Raw genomic sequence first — 21,473 nt, forward strand, 5'->3', positions numbered from 1 at the left:
AAACATTACACCATTATATTATATTACACCATTACAATAGATGATTTCTGTACTCTTTTTCTTTCTTTCCGTCCTTCCCTCTTTCTTGTTTATGTTCTGATGCACTGGGACATCGATTGTTCTCATTGCAGTAACAGACAGTATGTAGTGTTGTTATTTATGTGCTGGCTTTCGAGTGAGACTTAACATAAATGTTGATATTAAACTAGTGCCTCAGGCATGTTCAGACATTATTTTATTGTTGTTTGTCTTTTTGTGTTATCTGGTTTGTGCTCATTGCTCTTCTCTGAATGGATGTATCTGTGTTTTCTCTTTTTCATTCAGCTGTTGGACATAAACTGGACAGGCCTCACAAATATATTGGACATTCCAGGGCTCAAGTAAGTGAACTTTGTGTTCCTACATTGGATTAAATCTTTACTTACACAAAATCTTTTTTTCTTGGAATAACATTTTTAGTTCTGCAAGGCATTTTATATAAATTGTGATTTTATTTTTTTATTATTTTAACGTTGATTAGTGGTTCTGGTTTGATTTAAGGGCCTCTTTGGATTTATAAATCAGTCTAGACCTCTACTTTTGTTTTTGACTTCATTTAGTTGTACTTGGATGTAGGCCTGTTTATTGGAGATAATTGTTCAGCAGTCTTGGTGCAAAATCAATGTAAGGCATCCCTCTTTCTCTCCAACATGTTGGATTTAATTAACTATAAGCTTTTACACACATTATAGTTGGACTGTCTCACTACTAAGTAGTGATGAATTTACCTTTTTGGCCACTTTACCTAAACAGTTTATTATCAGTCCAAGACTCTTGTTTCACACACTTATGCTCAAATGCTTGAAATTAGTCTTGTAGACATTTAAATTGTGGCTTTATATGAATGTCTTCAATAAATAGAAAGTGTTATTTAACACTTAAATAACTGTATATTTTATACATATCCGCATTCTCCAGTGGTTGATTAGTTTAAAACCTTACCTCATATCTATTGACATTAGTTTGCTTTCATAAAGAGAACGACTACCCCTGGCCTTTTATTATAAAATCAAATAAATATTGTGCACTGTTTCTTCCCTTGGCTATGTGATGAAATTTAGTAGTAATATACAGTAACTGATGATTTTTATTTATTTATTTTTTTTTCGTAATAATTCATTAGTGCTAAGTTCAACTTGTCTATTGAGGTACTACCTTGAGGGAGAAAAGCTCATATAGGCTCGTAATTGACAGGCCTGAATTATTGGGATTCTCCCGAACCTACATTAATTCATAAAAAAGGGCATCCAGTATCAAACTAGTGACTAGTGGCTATGAGAGAGCATTCACTTACAATATGTATGGATAAGCATGCATTATAAATAGAATGTTTTTATTTGGATACTGTTTTAACCTGCTCTTTTTATATTTACCGTAGCCACCTGCAATACATTCGCAATTAAATTAGAGTAATTACATTTATGCATTATGCATGTAGATTCAAGGAACACATTTTTTCAGTGTCTAATTATTTAGACGCATTAGCTAAAACAATGTTTTCAGATAGTCTCAATAGCCACTCAGTGCTCTCTGTAATGGCAGATTAGGAAGACCTTAATGTTTTGAGGTAACATATTGTCTGCAGTGAAAGTTGGAGCAGATTTATGAGTGTTGCACTTCTGGTTGTGCTGATCATGCGCAGACACACACACAAGCAGATGAGTGACTACACTGTTCCCTCTAGCCATTTCTTCACACAGGCTACTGAGTACAGGGGTGTCTTATAGGAATTTATAGGTTTGTATGGTAAAGAGCTCCCTCTTAGTTTCAATACATTAGGCCTATTTACAATTTTGTGTACATTTTCGTTTTGTGTATCCTGTTAGCGAAAAAACGAATAATTACACAATTTGATTCTGTTTGGGCGCTTGATGTCTGGATAATCCTTGCAAGCATTGCAAACAAACAAAAGTACCATTAGGCTGTGGTCATTAGCAATGCAGCATGGAGTGCTTGTCTTAGGCTGTTAAAGTTTATTGTTGCTGCTTTGAACAAGAGCTGCACAAGAGCTGCTCTCATGTCAGCCATGCTCCTTGCGTCATACAGCCAATGTAAGACACAATAGTATACACTTTAGATTTGTCACTTCAGGCAACCATAATACCCAAATGCAGTGTAATTCTGTGCTGAGTGTCTGTGGTGTCCCACTGCTGGACGGGTGAGTGATTATTGTAACCTCAGAGAATGCTATGCTTGCATTATAAAGATGTTTGGGGAACTGCATCTGCTCGGCAAGCAAATCAATAAGAGAGTTATGATCATCGTTCTTGCTTTTATTTTTTATGGTGTTTATAATTTCTGTTCGGTGCATTGTTACCCACTGAATGTTGGTGCTCTTTTTTTAATCTAGGAAGTAACTCATTCAGATTGAATGTCAAGTGTTGCTGAGAAGAGAGATCAGAAAGTAATTTAGAAAAACATACTGAGAGTGAATGTAATAGAAAGAATGGGTGTAAAGGAAAGAGTGAATGGAAACAAAATATAGAGAAAGGGTTTGATTAGCAAGTTGAGATAAATAAATAAATAAATAAATAGGGCTAAAGAGTGATTTTATTTAATAAACTCCCCAATAGATATTTTAAGTTTAAGTCTTTTATCTTCATGAAATCAATACATTTAAATGCCTTACACATCCCCCATTCAATGTACTTAAGGGTTGTTAAGATTACCTATTGGCCATAAGGATATAAAAACACCTTTACAACTGCTTTTATGCACTGAAGTAGTTAATCAAGCTAAACTTTATGTCTGATCTTGATACGTTATTATTTGTTGAACAAGCTTTGAGCCATGGATTCATAGTTTGAAACTCATATCTGCATCAATCCACTTGAGCACGCTTTGTTCTGTTGTTGAGTGTCATGTTTCATTATTGTGTAGATGACCTGGGTTCCAGGGAACTGATCAGCTGGATTTACCTCGAAGCTTATTTTTGTGTGTTATTATAAGTATGCCAGCAATGCACAAAATGGTTAATTATTCTTTTACCTTATAGAAGTGTCCTTGGTTGTTTATAAGTTTAGATCTGTTTACATTTGCCTGCTGCAATGTAAAATCATTTAAAATGTTTTGATATAACTAGAAGTGTGTGTTGAATGAAAACTTAAAGGTTGTTGGCATTGACAACAGACATGCTCAAAAGTATTTGCTCTTCCGATTAACTTGAATTTTAAAAAAGCACAATACTTTAACTTATATTAATAGTACAAAAGTTATTTCTTGTGTAAATTTGACTTGGATTGGAAGCATATTCATTTGTTTATGATTATCTTTTTGTGTATTTACTTTTAAATAAATGCAAATTAATGTGGTGTATGCTGTTAGTATACAGTGAGAGATCAGCATGCATGCTTGTTTGCGTGTGTATGTTTATGTTTATGTATATGTGTGTGTACTGTATAGAGAGTTAAATTAATTATATGCAGTATGTTGCCTACTTGCCTGTGTTTGTGTGTTAAGCTGATCTGGGGAGACCAGGTGGCTTTGACAAAAATACAGTCTTTTTAACAAAGACAGTCAGCTGCCCAGACACAGGAGTATTGGTTCAAATGAGAGAGAGGGGTAGGGTGGGTGGCTGAGTAATATCAGCACAAACCTCAGTATGGCACTTTGGATTCTGTGTGTTTCCCCTTCATTGCCTCTTCTCCTGCTTGTGCTTGTATTTGAACAGACAGGCTGCAGGCCAATTAGATGCATATACTGTCACACCAAATACTGCTGTAGAAGTCTGCTGAAATGTCCAAAAATTATTCATGTTATTGTTACAGAAACATACTTAAATAAACAGTGTCAGATGATCTTTACCTTTTGTCACATTGTTGGTTTAGTCAGCGAGGTGGCGTTTGAATGTGGTTGTTGTGGTTGGCATTACATCCGGGAGGTACAGGACTGTTTTTCTCTCTCTCTCTCTCTCTCTCTCTCTCTCTCTCTCTCTCTCTCTCTCTCTCTCTCTCTCTCTCTCTTTCTCTCTTTTTTAAAATCATTTATGATATCATTTAAAGCAACTTCTAAGACAACACCAGCTAGTAGTAGCAACAGAAACTCAGTTAGACACCATTAAAGCTGCAGTCAATAACTTTTTTAAATTAAGAATGATCCAAAATCAATATTTGAAAAAAGTACCTAACCAGCCACTGTCCTTACTTTAGCCTGCTTATAATAATGTTAGTGGTTGGTTTTCACTGGAATTTCAGGCATGGTACTGCGTCATTATTTGACATTGAACGTTAAAGAAGGAATTGTGAGGAATTGTAATGCAAAAAGGATTATATGAAACATATGAATGAAATGAAATTATATTCTGTTTTTAAATGTGCTTTTGAATACAGACAACCTGGTATTAAACAAGATTTGTATTTTAAAAGCCAAGCAGTTCGGAGGAAGCATAGTTTGCTTTTTTAGGTTGAAAGAATTTTTCAATATGAAATTTTTAAGCGTTGTGACAATTAGAGATTAGACTGTACAGAAATTTGAATCTACATGCTAACACACACTACTCATTGTCACCCAATGCTGATGTTGTTAATGTTAATAATTCGCAGGGTTTGATGTGATATGAGCTAACTGAGATTTAAGATTTAATTTTAGATTTAATTGCTATTGGTAGCTCAATTTATTATAATGCTTTTTTCCTCATTTAGAACAAAGCATGGCAGACTTGTTACTTGCTTGTTCAGATGAAAGTATACAGTGAAAATTCATAGCCATAGACATCTGTGAAAACTAAGTACAGGATTCACTCCAGTGCGGTGACTGACAGCTACACATTCACCTCTAAACATAGAATCCCATGCATGGAATATAATTCCACAAGGAACTGAAATTCCAGGTTTTCAAACAAAGAAGCAAAACGTAAGGACTGCAGCTTGTAAATTTGAAGTTTTTCCAAACTATTTGAGTCTTTTGTTTTCATTCCAGTCAGTCATAATGCTGCCTTTGCTTTAAACACTCTGATTATTCTGATTTATGAATTAATAAACCACAATGTCAATCTTCTTTTCCACCCAAAATAATGTATTCTGAGAATACATAATTACACTTCTGTCCATTGCATTGAAGATGATGATTAATATCTTGAAGTATAAATTTTCATGTAATTCGTTATTTATTTTTCCTTGGCAGTGGCTTTTCAGACCACATGATCCAGGATATTATCAGCACTTACTTGGTGTTGCCTAATAGGATCACTGTACCACTCATAGGAGAGGTCGAGCTGGCACAGCTCCGTTTCCCTATGCCAAAGGTAAATACACACGTACATACACAATTCTCATCAAACCCTACAAATGCTTATTAATATTCATTAACCTCTTGTTGTCTTTTGCTATATTTATTCTCACACTCATTAGGGAGTTCTAAGGATTCATTTTCTTGAAGCTCAGAATCTGGAAGTTAAGGATACATATCTGGGCGGGCTGATCAAAGGGAAGTCCGACCCCTACGGCATGCTGCTGGTCAGCAATCAGCTCTTTAGAAGCAAGACCATCAAAGAATGTCTGCACCCCAAATGGAATGAGGTGTATGAGGTAACCCCACACACACGCTCATTTACGGCACTCTTAAGACTCATGCACATACATTGAAATGTTTTTCATCATCAGGCGCTAGTATATGAACATTCAGGACAACATCTGGAAATTGAGCTCTTCGATGAAGACCCAGATAAAGATGACTTCTTGGGCAGGTGCCACATTCATCTATATAGCTGAGTGTTATCTGTTCTAGAATTTTATAAAGATGTATAATGTTTTTTTTTTTAATTTGTTTCAGTCTGATGATTGACTTGAGTGAGCTTCATAAAGAACAGAAGGTTGATGAGGTAATGCAGACCCACTCTTGTTCTTGTTGAGATTAATTTACCACCAGTCACCACCAGTTCTCTTTTAGCACCCTCTAATTAATGAACTGACTTTCAATTCCCAAATTTGTTGCCTGCATTGTAAGTAGATTTGAAGTTTTGTTGTTTTTTTGTTTAGTTTTTTTTACTATTTTGTTTTCCAGTGCCTTCGCTCTTGATGACAAGAATTATTAGAAAATGTTTGCTTCAAAACAGGAATTATAGATGTACATAGGTTATAAAATGTTTACACAAAATTTTAAAAGATTTGACAAGGATAAATAATTTCAGAACTTTTTTCAGCTTTAATTTAAACTAGTTGATCGTAACCAGGTTGTAAGTACTGCTTCAAAATGTAAAAAGAAGAAACGGGACCAAGAGACAAAAATAGAAAATAGGCAATTTATTAAAATCTGCATTCAAACTCAAACAGGCTGTTTATCAGATCAAAAGTTTAAGACCAAAAGTTCTGTGCAAAAATATTGCTTTCATGTCATTGTTCTTCAGGCAGTAACACTGTCATGATTTCCTGATGGCAAAGACAAAAAGAGCATGGCAGGACTTTAACTTTAAAAAAAAAAAAAGTTTCTAAGAGTGCACCGGAGGATCTGACAGGCTACCCGTGAAGACACAGGCTGATCCTCGGCCCTTACTGATGCTGACTGCAGCCCGATGACCATAAGATGCCATCTGTGAGAGAAGGGTTTCAAGAACAGAAAACGTCTTTAAAGGCCACATTTCCTCCCATGACACAAACTTTTGTAAGTTGCCCGTTTGTGATTTGCAAGAGAGCTTCAACCATAGGATATTGAAAGGGGAAAGAATGTTTTATTCTCTGATGAGAAAAACTTAGCCTGGATAGTCCCGATGGCTTCCGACGTTACTGGCATTACAAAGAGATCGAAAGAGATGTTATCTACACGACACAGCGGAGAAGGCTCCATCATGATGTGGAGTATGTGCACATGTTGCAGGGACATACCTGTCGACTGAAGAGAATGTTTTACTGAGTTTAACCTCGGCACAACAATCAGGCGCACTCAAAGTCAGAGAGACTTTTTGACTTTGCCATCAGGAAATCATGACAGTGTTACTGACTGAAAAACAATGACATGAAAGCCATATTTTTTGTGTAGATCTTTTTAAGACTATGGTCTAAAACTTTTGATCATCTGATGCACAGCTGTTTGTAGTTTTCCGTAAATTTTATGTCCATTTTATATTTTTGTCCATTCTTTTAGCATTTTAAAGCAATACTTAAAAACCTGGTAATGCTCCACCAGCATGAAATATGAATACTTGTAATGTTTCCCCTGGTCTCAAGATTTTGTTCAGGAGTGTATTTGCCCTCACTTCTTCCAAATCTGTCAGATTTTGTGGGCATCAGATCACCCCACACATTTCAGTCAGATTCAGCTCTGGGCTCTGGCTAGGCCATTCCATAAATTCAGTTTGATTTGATTTGGATGTGTGCTTTTGGTCATTGTTGTGCTGAAAGATGAAGATCCTCTTCAGGTTCCCAGCAGAAGCCTGAAGGTTTTGTGTCAGTATTGACTGGTGTTTGGAACTATTCATGATTCCCTCTAGATTGATTAAGGCCCCAGCTCCAGCTGAAGAAAAACAGCCCCAAACCATGATGCTGGCACTGCCATTGTGGTGTTCCTTTGGTGGTGCATAACTTTTCAGATTTCAGTTTGGTTTTTAACTTTTAGTGTATATAAGTATATAATACACTACTAATATATATATATATATATATATATATATATATATATATATATATATATATATATATATATATATATATATATTCAATTATAATATAGTTTATACTTTTATACTTGAAGTGGAAAAAGTTGAAAATTATTATTAAAAAGTCTGAAATTATTCATCTTGGTCAGTTTAACAAGGGTGTGTAGACTTTAGACATGTATCGTTCACAATTTTGTTTTTTCCAAAGAAAGACCAGTTGTGTCATTTCTTTTGAACGTGTAGTATTTAATCATTGGTTTGGAATGAATTGAATGTTATTTAAGCCCATTATCTGCCATTCCAGTGCACTAATCACATTTTTCTCTGCAGTGGTTTGACTTGGAAGAAGTTACTACAGGCAAGCTTCATCTGAGATTAGAGTGGCTATCATTGTACCCTAGTGCTGAGAAACTAGATCAAGTATGCACACGCACATATACGCACACACATACAAACACACACACATGCCTGCATACATCATTGGCATTCATTATGGGGACATTTCATGTTTTTTATAGTTTTAATCTCTTTTTTTATATACTCTACAAACTATATATTCTACTATCCAAAACCTGCCCCTTGCACAAAACTTTCTGCATTTGCAGATTTTCAAATAAATTTAATTATGCATTATTTATAAGCTTGTTTATTTATAGGAGCCAAAACATGTAAAACATTACTGGTTTTATTATCCTTGTGAGTACACTTGGTCCTTATAATAAAGGTAATACTAGGTATACACTTACACAATCACTGCATAACACTGACGATTAAAGATACTAGCTAAATATCATATCCTTTAATATTTGTCATAATCATTTGTTCTTTTCTATCGTACTAGGTATTAAGGAGCATAAGGGCTAATGAAAATCTTTCCTCAGCTCTGCTAGTTGTTTACCTGGACTCTGCCAGTAATTTGCCGGTAAGAACAAGTGTTCTGTCTGAGGACCTGCCTTAGGACAATATTTTCAATATTTTCTGTTCTGCGGCAGATGCGTGGGTTGCAGTTTTTTGTTTGTTTGTTTTCTTTCGGTTTCGTTTTTTTTAATTTTTTTTTTAAGTTCTACTTTCAAATGCTTGAAAGTGTTGCTTATGTTCTAGAACGGTCTACTTTGGTATGAATATGAAATATGAACAAGCTGCAGTTTTACACACCCTAATGCCCTGACGTTGTTCCCCAGGCTGTATCTTGAAAGGTGCAATTATTGCCTTGCTTCCCCCTTAAAGATATTATTCACCCAAATATGAAACATCTCTCATCTGTCATTTCCTCACCCTCATGTCGTTCCAAAACTTTCTTCTGCAGAACACAAAATAAGATATTTTGTAGTCAAATTATTTTTGTGCGAAAAATGAAAGTCAGTGGAATTTGTGGGATGAACATAATTTTAAGGAAGGTTTGGTATTTAAATGAAACCATAGGATTATGTATTATTAGTTTGCGATGACTGATGCACAGTGCTGACTTTATTAATGCTTTACATTGTGCCTTCCTCCTCTACTGTAAGAGTGTCTTTGAGGGCAGCTTTGGCTGTGGAAACCTAAAGGAGAGGAGGGCCTCTGGTCTAGTCTTTTGTGAGAACCAAGACTCTCTCTATAGAACGTTATTTGTGAGTTTGCCAGTAATCTGCATCCTGGTTCTCCTGATCCAGCTGTAGCTGCTTATCTAACACTGTGTATAGACATTGCTTCCCATCAACCTGTTTTTTGATGCATGAGAATTGCTACTTTTGCCTGTCGGACACGTGTAGCTTGTAATTGTCATCCAATAAAACTATGAACATCACATCGTTACCCATTCAATACTATTGTAACTGCTTAGTAGCTATGTATGTATATTTTATTACATGTATTTCAGACTGTCAGAAACCAAGGTTTAAATACTGAATATAGCTTTCATTTACCCATTTATTCTTTTCAGTCACATTAAGTCACATGATTGACCTAAATCCAGCTTGTTCTTTCTTAGACAAACAGTACTGTGCAAAAGCTTTAGGCAGGTGTATGCTGTAAACAAAGAATGCTTTTAAAAATGGAAATGTTAAACATTTATTTTCATAAATGAACAAAATGAACAAAATGCAGTGAATGAACAAAAGAGAAATCTAAATCAAATCAATATTTGGTGTGACCACCAATTCTTCTAGGTTCACATGCTCACATGATCTCTGCTGGTAGGTTGTTCCAAACATCTTGGAGAACTAACCACAGATCTTCTTAGGATGTAGGCTTTATCACATCTTTCTGTCTCTTTGTGTAATCCCAGACACATCAATGATGTTGAGATCAGGGCTCTGTGGGGGCCATGCCATCACTTCCAGGACTTTTTGTTCTTCTTTATGCTGAAGATAGTTCTTAATGGCTTTGGCTGTATGTTTGGGGTCGTTGTCCTGCTGCAGAATAAATTTGGGGCCAATCATACGCCTCCCTGATGGTATTTCATGATGGATAAGTATCTGCCTGTATTTCACAGCATTGAGAACACCATAAATCCTGACCAAATCTCCAACTCCATTTGCAGAAATGAAGCCCCAAACGTTCAAGGAACCTCCACCATGCATCACACTCATTATTGTACCGCTCTCCAGCCCTTTGATGAACAAACTGCATTCTGCTACAGCCAAATATTTCAAGTTTTGACTAATCAGTCCAGATCACCTGCTGCCATTTTTCACCCCAGTTCCTATGTTTTCGTGCATACTTAATTCGCTTGGCCTTGTGCCCATTTTGGAGGTATATCTTTTTGGCTCCAATTCTTCCATGAAGACCACTTCTGGCCAGACTTCCGGACAGCAGATGGGTGTACCTTGGTCCCACTGGTTTCTGCCTGTTCTGAGCTGATGGCACTGCAGGACATCTTCTGATTTTGAAGGATAATAAGCTTGATGTGTCTTTGATCTGCTGCACTAAGTTTCCTTGGCCGACCACTGCGTCTACGACCAGCCTGCTTTGAAATCTTTGTCTGGGAGAGACCTTGTTGATGCAGTATAACTACTTTGTGTCTTGTTGCTGTACTCAATCTTACCATGAGATGAAATGTCTTTCACAATCTAGCAGAGTTTGGCTGTTCCTCACCCAGTTTAAAACTTTTTCATAGCTGTTTCTGTTTCAGTTCATGACTGTGTTTCAACCTACGTGTGATATTGATGATCATTAGCACTTGTTTGGTTTAATTGGTTGATCATACACCTGACTATAATCCTACAAAAAGTGTACCTATAAGAATTGATGTTGGTTTGAGGTAAAAGGTAGTAACACCAAATATTGATTTGATTTAGGTGTTTTTTTTTTTTTCACTCACTTTGTATTTTGTAAATTGACAAAAATAAACAATCATTATTTATATTTCTGAAAGCATTCTTTGTTTACAGCACTGTTTCAGACCCGCCTAAAATTTTTGTACAGTACTGTATATGATTGACGTTTTCTGATCTATACTTAGTAAGCAATCTAAAGAGAGAGGACAAAACTACTACTACTACTACTACTAATAATAATAATAAATATTATTATATTATTATTATTAATTAATTTATTTTATTTTTTACTATTTTTATCCTTGACAATTCTGTTAGACTGATTCAATGTGTGTATAGTTTTAGAAATCTGTATGTCTGGACCAATCAAACTATCATTCTTTCATCTCCTCTTGCTGTATATTAACTTTTTTAATTAAATTTCTCTCAATACTTCCTGTGGAAAGACCAATCCTCTTGACTTTAACCCTGATGGCCCCAAACCCCTTATAAAGGCTTGAAGGTACATTGAAATTGCATGGCGTTTATACAGTGACATGCATAACAAACATTGCATCTTCACCCTAAGCACGATTTCTCATCCTTTATTATTTGTTCTGTCCTTTGTGATTTTTTTTTTTTTTTTTGCATTATTTTTTAATTGCTTCTCTTGTGTGTTTGTCCCCCATAAACCATTGCATGTTTAAAAATTTAACAGATGTCATAGAAGTATACTAATATACTTGTTTTATATATATATATATATATATATATATATATATATATATATATATATATATATATATATATATATATATATACTACTGTATAAGTCTTTATTAAATTGAAAAAGTATTTTAATTTGTATTTACAGTGTTGATATATACATTTTCATAGATGAGTTTAAAATGACCTTGTTACAACAGAGCAGTAAAAGGCTAAATGAGTTAGGATGTTAATATGTTTAACTAAGCTTGTATCATCAGCTCATGTTACCAAAGAGCTGAACTAGATTTTGTTGATTGTTAAAATTGATTATCATATATGGTATATCACATCATAACATACAATTGAATTTTTCTTTCTATTTTTTTTTTTTAACAGTCTGGGAAAAAAGTGAGCGTAGATCCAAACCCTTTTGTCAAACTGACTGTAGGACAAAAGATGTACACAAGCAAGGTAATATTCATTAATCAGCTTTCATCTGTTCAAGACTAGAAATACACATATATTCAGTCCAGTTTTGCTACTGATTTTCAGGTGAGGTATAAAACTAGTGAGCCACTGTGGGAGGAGGCTTTTCACTTTCTTATCAACAATCCCCGCTCTCAGGAACTGGAAATTGAGGTATTCTAGAAGAAAACAAAGTTACTAAGATAATGTTAATTGCATAAGTCTACTGTACACTGTTTTTTTTTTCTTTACACTAGGCGTTCAAGAGTTTGGGATTGTCAAATGTATTGCTATAATAATACTGTTCATTTTGAGAACTCTTTAAAAGATAGTAGACAGCGTGTTCCTGTTAGATTTATATGTTTGTAAAAAGTCAACTGTCATGCATACATGTTGTTTGTGTTTCTCAGGTGAGGGATAGTAAGCACAAGTGCTCTCTGGGTAGTGTGCGGTTGGTGGTTGCGTCTCTCTTGAAGGAGGCGGACATGACGCTGAATCAGCAGTTCTCCCTGCAGAACTCTGGCCCCAACAGCACCCTCAAACTCAAAATGGCTCTCAGGGTTGGTGCATCTGTATGCTATTAAAAGATTTTTTTTTTACATTTGTCAAAAGCTTCATTTAGGCTACATAAATACAAGAATGTCATAATGGATAGTTATTGCATGTATCAGAAGCCTACCTATTTGCCTGCGCATGAGCAGATCCGTGTGCTCTCTGGAGACTTGTTCAGTCTGTGCGCCTTAAAACCAAATACTATGCCCAACAACACACCCATTACTCATTAAAAGAATAGGGACAACCCTTTTAGACCATGAGCAGACCGTGTATAAGCAAAAGTGGATTTGAAAAGTGTAGCTGCGCAATGCGCTTCTAAACCATCTGCTTAGATTGTTAAAATAGGGCCCTATGTCACCAATAACAGTCAGAAACACTAATATTATACAAGTATTCTGCATGCCAGTGACAGAAGGTAACAACAAGCACACAGTGTCATATATGCGACAGTCAACAGTCAGCATCAAATCTTATGAAGATTTTGGATAAACGCTAATAAACTCCCTCACGAGGTCCTGAACATTAATACGCTCATGTTTTTTTTTTTGGAGAATCTTCCATGCTCGTCCTTGAAACGTTATATTTTTTATTAAGGGTTTTAGAAAAAAACTATGAAATTCTCTTTTGTGTCATGCTCAAATTCACACTGCGCTTCATGTTAACTAAAATGACATCCCTTAAACCTTACAGTTAAGGTTGTAATCAACTGTATTGCTTAATAATACATATCTTGATTTGGTTTGAATTGTTGTATAACTCAAAACTCTCTTTTGATTCAGCACTTGTGTCAGTGTGTTTTATCCATATAAATATGTTTTTGTGTAAACAGGTCCTCTGTTTAGAGAAGGAGGTCACATCCAGCCAGCCGTCTTCTGTCCGGGTCAGACACAGTAGTCAGAATAACTCTTGCATGTCTCCTCAACCTCAAACAACCACCCCTAGCACCAGCAACCCCAACCAGCCATCACAAAACCCATCTTGTACCCTCGCACCGGACACCCCTCAAGGGAAAAGAGGATCGGATGGCTCCCCGGTGCGGCTAGCAAAGGCAGGCCGCAGCATCTCTAGCTTGGAGATAAGCAGCTCGCACAAGCATCAGACTCACAGGGACTCTACACCTAGTCTTGCCTCTGACATATCGCTGCCCTCTGCCACGCTGGAACTGCAGCACAGGTTACAGCAGCTACAAAAGTGAGTCTTTATCCACTGCTTCACTACACGCGGTTGTTTGGGATGTACTTTCTTCTTGTCAGTGCAATTCAATTTTGTTAGAAGTCATACTGGTTACTTTATTTGTGTGAAAGAAACCCTAAAAGCCGTGACAGCTAAAAGTGAGGCACAAGCATCACCCAGTGCAGGGAACAACACGGCATGGCTGACTGGATAGCACTGAGCAGATTGGTCTCTGCTGAGACACCCTCACCAATTTGAACAGTGAATCAGTGGGAAGCGTGACATGACCCATTTGTATTTGTCTCTGATTCTCTGTTACTAACCACTATGGCATCTATGTTTGCTCAGATAGTTGGAACTGCATTAAACAGCCCCAATAGACTAAATCACATTGAGGAAAACTGGAGCAAACACAGACATAAAGTAGAAGGATTTTCACAAATGACCCCAAAACATTTATTTTGGCAGAAGTAATGCATATTCCTGTTAAATATTATAGAATACTGTTCAAAAGGTTGGGGCCAGTGAAATAACCATTATTTCCAATAAATTCTGTTCTTTAAAGTTTCTGTGCATCAAAGAATCCTGATTCTAAAGGATCATGTGATGCTGAAAATCGGAGAAACTACTTCTGAAAATTCAGCTTTGCTATCACAGGAATGCATGTCATTTTAGCATATATTCAAACCAAACAGAATGTACTATTGTGTTTATTCTATTTGTAATAAAATAAATGCAGTCTTGATGAGCATAAGACACTACTTGATTGTAGAAAAGTAGGTTTTAAATACCAAAAGATATCCAGGTGGTTGGAGGAGAGAGTTCGAAAACTTCAAAAAGTACTTTCATTTATTTAATTGAAGGCAGTTTCATTTGAAATGATGTGGATCAAGGAAATCATGCACAATACTGGACCATACATTAAGAAAATAAATATTGTAAATGTATTTTTAATTCTCACACACTGTCAGATAAACTTGCTGTTTTTCTGTTACAGTGGCTCTGGTCTGAACCGGTATCCACTCGGTGAAGTCCAACTCACTATTCGACACAGCTCACAAAGGAATAAACTTATTGTAGTGGCCCATGCCTGCAGGTGAGACACCTCATTCACATTAACCTTCTAAATCTATGTTTCATGGTACCGTTTGCAGTCATTTTGTTTGCACTGAACTAATCCTATTATATTAGTGATTTTTATTTTTAATTCGTCATCAACAACAGTGTGTGCAAATAATGGGGTATATGTGTTTGCCTTTGTATGTTTGCATATTTATTAATGTAACGCAACAAATACTTGTGAAAATACTTCTCTTGCTTTTGCGTGAATGTGTTTCCTTGTGTCAGAAACCTCATAGCATTGAATAAAGATGGTTCAGACCCATACATCCGCCTGTACCTGTTACCAGACAAGAGCCGGAGTGGCCGCAGGAAAACCAGCACACTCAAAAAGACGCTCAATCCTATCTACGACCAGTCGTAAGAAACATACCAAACACACACACCATTTCATAATGTGTTCTTTATAGTCACGGGTGCAAAAGGCTTTTTAAAATAGATGTATACTTTAGCAAACATTTTAAAAGATTACAGAAAGAATGTACTCTGCAAGGAATGTATGTGTTGTAGATCCAAGTTGTCACGAATGAGCGGTCTGAGGCGTGCGGATCCATGTGCAGGCTTTTATTAAACAAAGGCATGGTCATAACAGGCAGGCGTCAAACAGGGCTAACAGATATATAGGAGGCGAGGCAATAACGAAATCCAGAGACTGGCAGAAGGTCAGGTCAGGCGGCAAACGATCAGAGAATCAGAGAACAGACAGGGTCAAAACCAGAAACTATAATCCACGAACGATCTAACTATGAGACAGGTGAAACAATGCAACCTGCAGGTGAGTGGCTTGCTGCAGTCTTTATAGTCCAGGAACAGGAAGTTAACGCAGAGGGAGTGGATGCAGATCACCCAGAGGTCAGGGCTCCCTCTGCTGGCTTGGTGACATAGCCCCCCTCCTAGGAGCGACTCCTGGCGCTCCACAAAACAAAACATAACTGTGAGCTTGGGAGGGGTTCGGGAGGAGTCAGCAAACTGAGACCAGGGAGGAAGAGACGGTGGGAGGAGCCAGGGTGAAGACGGGAGGAGTCCGGAGCGGGAGGCGATCCAGAACCCAGCCATGATGGTCAGTGGTGGAGCCGACGGAGGGAGGAGCCATGGAGAGGTAACGGTCATCAACCCCATGGAGCCGACCGACGGCGGCGGAGCAGGTGGTCGGGGAGACTGAGGCGGAGAGCCGAAGAGCCAGGGTGACACAGCGGCACTGGAGGTCCTAGGCAATACCGCAGGCTTCGGCGACTGATGCGGAGACGGGAATGAGAAGGACGCGGCGGAGCCAGGCGACAGAGGACTGAGGTGGAGCCGGGGAAGGGAGGAGCCTGACAGAGCCGGAGGAATGGAGGGACGAGGCGAAGCTGGAGGAGTGGAATCCTGAGGCAACGGATGGTCGACGACCGACCAAGGCGTAGCCGGAGAGACGATGGAGCCTGGTGAAGCTGGTGGAATGACAGAGCACGGTAGAGAGGAGGGAGCTAGGAGCCTAAGGGAAGCCGGCGGGTCTACAAGCCGGGGTGGAGTCTGGGACTCAGAGGCGGGACGGTGAAGCGAGGATCCTTCACCCACGGCGGCGATGGAGACTGGCAGACCCGTGGCGAGCTCCAGGTGGAGGGTGGAGGATGAGTGCAGGGGCTGCTGGGATCCATTGTTGACGTGTAGCAAGGGTGGGAGGGTGGGATAACTTGAGGCTTTGCACGCAGGCGCGGGCACTGGAGGCTTTGCACGAGGCGCGGGCACTGGAGGCTTTGCACGCAGGCGCGGGCACTGGAGGCTTTGCACGCAGGCGCGGGCACTGGAGGCTTTGCACGCAGGCGCGGGCACTGGAGGCTTTGCACGAGGCGCGGGCACTGGAGGCTTTGCACGCAGGCGCGGCACTGGAGGCTTTGCACGCGCGCGGGCACTGGAGGCTTTGCACGCAGCGCGGGCACTGGAGGCTTTGCACGCAGGCGCGGGCACTGGAGGCTTTGCACGCAGGCGCGGGCACTGGAGGCTTTGCACGAGGCGCGGCACTGGAGGCTTTGCACGCAGGCGCGGGCACTGGAGGCTTTGCACGCGGCGCGGCACTGGAGGCTTTGCACGCGGCGCGGGCACTGGAGGCTTTGCACGAGGCGCGGGCACTGGAGGCTTTGCACGAGGCGCGGGCACTGGAGGCTTTGCTGGGCAGGCGGCGACCATCTTGGGAAGCGGCTCTGGGCAGGCGGCGACCATCTTGGGAAGCGGCTCTGGGCAGGCGGCGACCATCTTGGGAAGCGGCTCTGGGCAGGCGGCGACCATCTTGGGAAGCGGCTCTGGGCAGGCGGCGACCATCTTGGGAAGCGGCTCTGGGCAGGCGGCGACCATCTTGGGAAGCGGCTCTGGGCAGGCGGCGACCATCTTGGGAAGCGGCTCTGGGCAGGCGGCGACCATCTTGGGAAGCGGCTCTGGGCAGGCGGCGACCATCTTGGAAGCGGCTCTGGGCAGGCGGCGACCATCTTGGGAAGCGGCTCTGGGCAGGCGGCGACCATCTTGGGAAGCGGCTCTGGGCAGGCGGCGACCATCTTGGGAAGCGGCTCTGGGCAGGCGGCCACCATCTTGGGCAGCGGCTCGGGAAGGCGGCCATCTTGGGCAGCGGCTCGGGAAGGCGGCCATCTTGGGCAGCGGCTCGGGAAGGCGGCCATCTTGGGCAGCGGCTCGGGAGGCGGCCATCTTGGGCAGCGGCTCGGGAAGGCGCCATCTTGGGCAGCGGCTCGGGAAGGCGGCCATCTTGGGCAGCGGCTCGGGAAGGCGGCCATCTTGGGAATTAATGCAGTGTCTTCTTCCTCCATAATACCCAACGTGAGAGCTGACCCACAGTCACTAAACCAAACTCAATAAAGTGTGCAAGTGATTCACGTGGACCCTCTTGAACAAGTTGTGTTTTGAGTGGCTGATTTATTCCTCGTGAAAAAATTCAATTAGCAAACAGTCCGGTAAATCAGAGAAGTAAGCCAGGTCCAGAAATTCCTGAGTATAATCCTCAAGTGATCGGGTGCCCTGCTTGAGGGTTAGCAAAGACATTGCAAGGTGCATACCTGGCCATGGTTCGGTGAAAAGCCGCTGGATCCTGGTGTGAGGTTGCATTCTGTCATGAATGAGCGGTCTGAGGCGTGCGGATCCATGTGCAGGCTTTTATTAAACAAAGGCATGGTCATAACAGGCAGGCGTCAAACAGGGCTAACAGATATATAGGAGGCGAGGCAATAACGAAATCCAGAGACAGGCAGAAGGTCAGGTCAGGCGGCAAACGATCAGAGAATCAGAGAACAGACAGGGTCAAAACCAGAAACTATAATCCACGAACGATCTAACTATGAGACAGGCGAAACAATGCAACCTGCAGGTGAGTGGCTTGCTGCAGTCTTTATAGTCCAGGAACAGGAAGTTAACGCAGAGGGAGTGGATGCAGATCACCCAGAGGTCAGGGCTCCCTCTGCTGGCTTGGTGACACAAGTACATCTTATATTGTAATTTTATCATTATTTCTATTGTCTACGAAATATGTCTGATAAATTGGCAAGCGTTTATAGTAAACTACTGATGTATTTTCTGTTGATACTTATGACACGTATTTATTTACATATATTTGTAATTACACATTTGTATATAATGAAGCTATATTTATTTACATGATATCATAATATAGAATTACACACTACAGTTAAAATAAAAAATCAAGTACTCTACATCTGCTTTGGTCAACGTAATACTTAATTAAGTGTATTTATTTAAAACGCACCGATGGATTATTACAACATTATTGAACATTTTGTTAAAAAAATCTGCCAGTACAATATGAGAAACTACTTTCTGTTTATTGACTACCAGAAGATATAAAGTCTGTAATAATATAATACAGTCATATTTTTTCAAAGAACTATGTCTAATAGTGTTAGCATACCGTACTTATACACATTTCACACACCAAACCTAATGTGGTTACAGACATAGTGACATCTTGAACTCATTTTAATTGCATTCAAATAAGAAGAGGACCCACCAGATGCAGCTTGTGTCTGCTGTTTATCTTGCTGTATGCATTTGCATGACATTCCCTTCATATTAAATCCACTATGGAGCAGCTTACCAAACAGAGCTGGCTAACGGTTTTACCCTCAAAAACCAAGGCGACCAACAATTTATAATATACTGGATGGTGCAGCCGCTGATGTTTCTGAGAATTGTTTGCATAATTGCGTTACTCAAGGTTTATTGATCCCAGTTGTCTGTATAATCACATACAGAGATGCATTTCGCATAGTAAACAAGTTACTGCAGTAACAATCACTTGCTTTTTTTGCCTTTGTCAGCTTTGAGTTCAATGTGTCTATAGTGGAACTGCACAGAAGAACTTTGGATATCGCTGTCAAGAATGGAGGAGGACTGTTGTCCAAACACAAAGTACTACTGGGAAAGGTAAAGGTAATATGTGTGTATATATATATATATATATATATATATATATATATATATATATGTGTGTATATGTGGATATGTGGATTCACAGTCCACTTTCAGTTGATTTTTCCGGAAGCTTACAGTTGTCTTTGTCACAGGCACTTGTGGACTTGGCAGGTGAAGACATTTCTAAAGGATGGACTCAATGGTGTGATTTTCATTTATTTGTACAGCCACTCTTGTAAATGTAAGTGTACTTTTACAAAAGCTTCCTTCTATCTCTCAGGTATCATCTGACGGAGGATGGCTCGAAGAAGATAATTCAGGCGTAGTGGCCCATGCTAGAAAGCAGATAACTGGGACGTGTCACGGCACACACAGGATAATGTAGAAGCTTTAGTAGCAGAAGAGCAGCGCTGGACTAACTAAACCAGGCTACTTCTACTGGGATTTACACTGGCCTACAAAGTGTTTCTCTCATTCTCACCAAAGCTGAAATTGCATCAATATCCGGCTTACTTTCACTTTCTCAAGTCTGATGGGTTTTTTAAAATATTTTGTCTCCTTTTTTTATTTTATTCTTTTATTAATTTTATTGGTATTTGGACACATAACATCAAATTTTTATAAGTTAACAGTAGACAAAAAGATGTAAATGTGCCTTTATTTATTGTATTTAAGTTATTGTGATTTCTTTTTAATACTATGTTTTGTAAGCAATCATAATCACATCAGAAAAAATCACATGTTGCTGGTAAGTCAGACATGTTATTGTAGCATTATTGTTTGTTTCAGGCAGTATATTAAACAAAGCATGTGGATAAAGGCAAGGTTGCAAGTGCAAAAGAACGTATTTATGTATATATGTATGTATGAACATTTCTTTTTCCTTAGATTTTATGATGCTTTTTCTATCACTTACATTTATGGAAAAATCCGATTTATGTTCGGCTCTTTATAAATGATCCATTGATAATTTATTTTTAAGTATTTTACTGTATCCTGTTGCACAATACAAAATGAAAAGCCTGTACAGAAATGTATGATACCCATTTTGTCTGCAAGAGTTTTAAGAGAAAAAGCAAAATGTGTTTTCAGTATGTGACATATGTAAGATTAGAATAGCTTGGTTACAAAGTGTTTTGGATTGTTTAAAGACTGTGAAATGGCTGTTGATATGATTTGCAGCCTTGTTCTTCTCTATGCATCATGCACGACATCATTAAAATTGAACTTGAATCACACTGAACTTGTGAAACCATTTTTGAATTAAAGGGCCTGAATGCATTTTATTATCTTAATAGTTCTAATAGTTATTTTACTTTTGTGTCTATTTGTACTTTTGTTTTTAAGGTTTTGGGTCATTCCCGGGTTCATTTTTACATCATAACACTCAAAAAAATCTTTTTGTTGTTGTTTTTTAAATTCTAATATGGAGGTAAAACGTGAAAAATACAACCTCAAGAATATTCGATTCAAGCTATTTTAAGGCAAATTAAATGAGTAGGGGGACCAAAAACGTACACCCCAAAACAACTATTTGAAGTATTTTTAAATATGTAAAATGTAATGTTAAAAAAATCTGCAAATACAGTTTAAAAATAAACATATGCAAGTTGCATATGGATAGTGGATCAAAAAAGTTAAAATTTTTCCAAGGACAAGAACATTTTTTGTTTTTAGGACAACTTTGATGCAAGGTTTTGATCCACTTCAAATTTTGACTTTCTGCTACATGTGTGAAATGAGATGTTGTGTCTCACACGATCAGATCGTGGTACTACATACTGGTTGACATAAGTAACACTACAAAGAAAACAATAGAGCTATACAACACCTACACTATAAATACTATACCTAGTTGACATACTATAATTATATATATATATATATATATATATATATATATATATATATATATATATATATATAATGAAGTACACCACTTATCCAACTTAAACATACATAGCTTTCCTATCACTATTTACTCTAAATGTGTCCAGCCTGAGTGTTGTATTCATCAAAGGAAGTGATATCACTTTATTGGGGATCCAAAAGGTATCAAATCCCAGCATTATTTAGATAAGGTGTGTGGAAGGTGTTGATGCAACCTCGTAAAATATAATGCTTAATGTTATGGCCTTTTTAGGTCGAACAATACTCAATTATTGAACATGAGACTAAAC

At 38.7% G+C, this 21,473-nt stretch overlaps 1 protein-coding gene across 3 annotated transcripts in view; it reads left to right on the forward strand.

Annotated features, from left to right (window-relative positions):
• Positions 1 to 20,531, forward strand: part of esyt2b (extended synaptotagmin-like protein 2b) — a 30,838-nt gene extending 10,307 nt beyond the window's left edge. For 2 of the 3 annotated variants that reach the window (XM_043244103.1, XM_043244105.1), the window contains 17 exons: positions 325 to 380; positions 5,161 to 5,281; positions 5,388 to 5,564; positions 5,640 to 5,722; positions 5,809 to 5,857; positions 7,958 to 8,047; positions 8,469 to 8,549; positions 9,136 to 9,237; positions 11,968 to 12,042; positions 12,124 to 12,210; positions 12,447 to 12,596; positions 13,421 to 13,782; positions 14,762 to 14,860; positions 15,112 to 15,243; positions 19,200 to 19,305; positions 19,446 to 19,495; positions 19,574 to 20,531. In XM_043244103.1, the coding sequence (XP_043100038.1) occupies positions 325 to 380; positions 5,161 to 5,281; positions 5,388 to 5,564; positions 5,640 to 5,722; positions 5,809 to 5,857; positions 7,958 to 8,047; positions 8,469 to 8,549; positions 9,136 to 9,237; positions 11,968 to 12,042; positions 12,124 to 12,210; positions 12,447 to 12,596; positions 13,421 to 13,782; positions 14,762 to 14,860; positions 15,112 to 15,243; positions 19,200 to 19,305; positions 19,446 to 19,495; positions 19,574 to 19,619 (1,866 nt within the window). In that variant the 3' untranslated portion in view covers positions 19,620 to 20,531. The remainder of the gene's footprint in view (positions 1 to 324; positions 381 to 5,160; positions 5,282 to 5,387; positions 5,565 to 5,639; positions 5,723 to 5,808; positions 5,858 to 7,957; positions 8,048 to 8,468; positions 8,550 to 9,135; positions 9,238 to 11,967; positions 12,043 to 12,123; positions 12,211 to 12,446; positions 12,597 to 13,420; positions 13,783 to 14,761; positions 14,861 to 15,111; positions 15,244 to 19,199; positions 19,306 to 19,445; positions 19,496 to 19,573) is intronic. The other variant, XM_043244104.1, reaches the window with a different exon arrangement.
• Positions 20,532 to 21,473: the final 942 nt, after the last annotated feature.

This window comes from Puntigrus tetrazona, chromosome 7 (genome assembly GCF_018831695.1).
Source record: "Puntigrus tetrazona isolate hp1 chromosome 7, ASM1883169v1, whole genome shotgun sequence".
NCBI classification, from domain to species: Eukaryota; Metazoa; Chordata; class Actinopteri; order Cypriniformes; family Cyprinidae; genus Puntigrus; species Puntigrus tetrazona.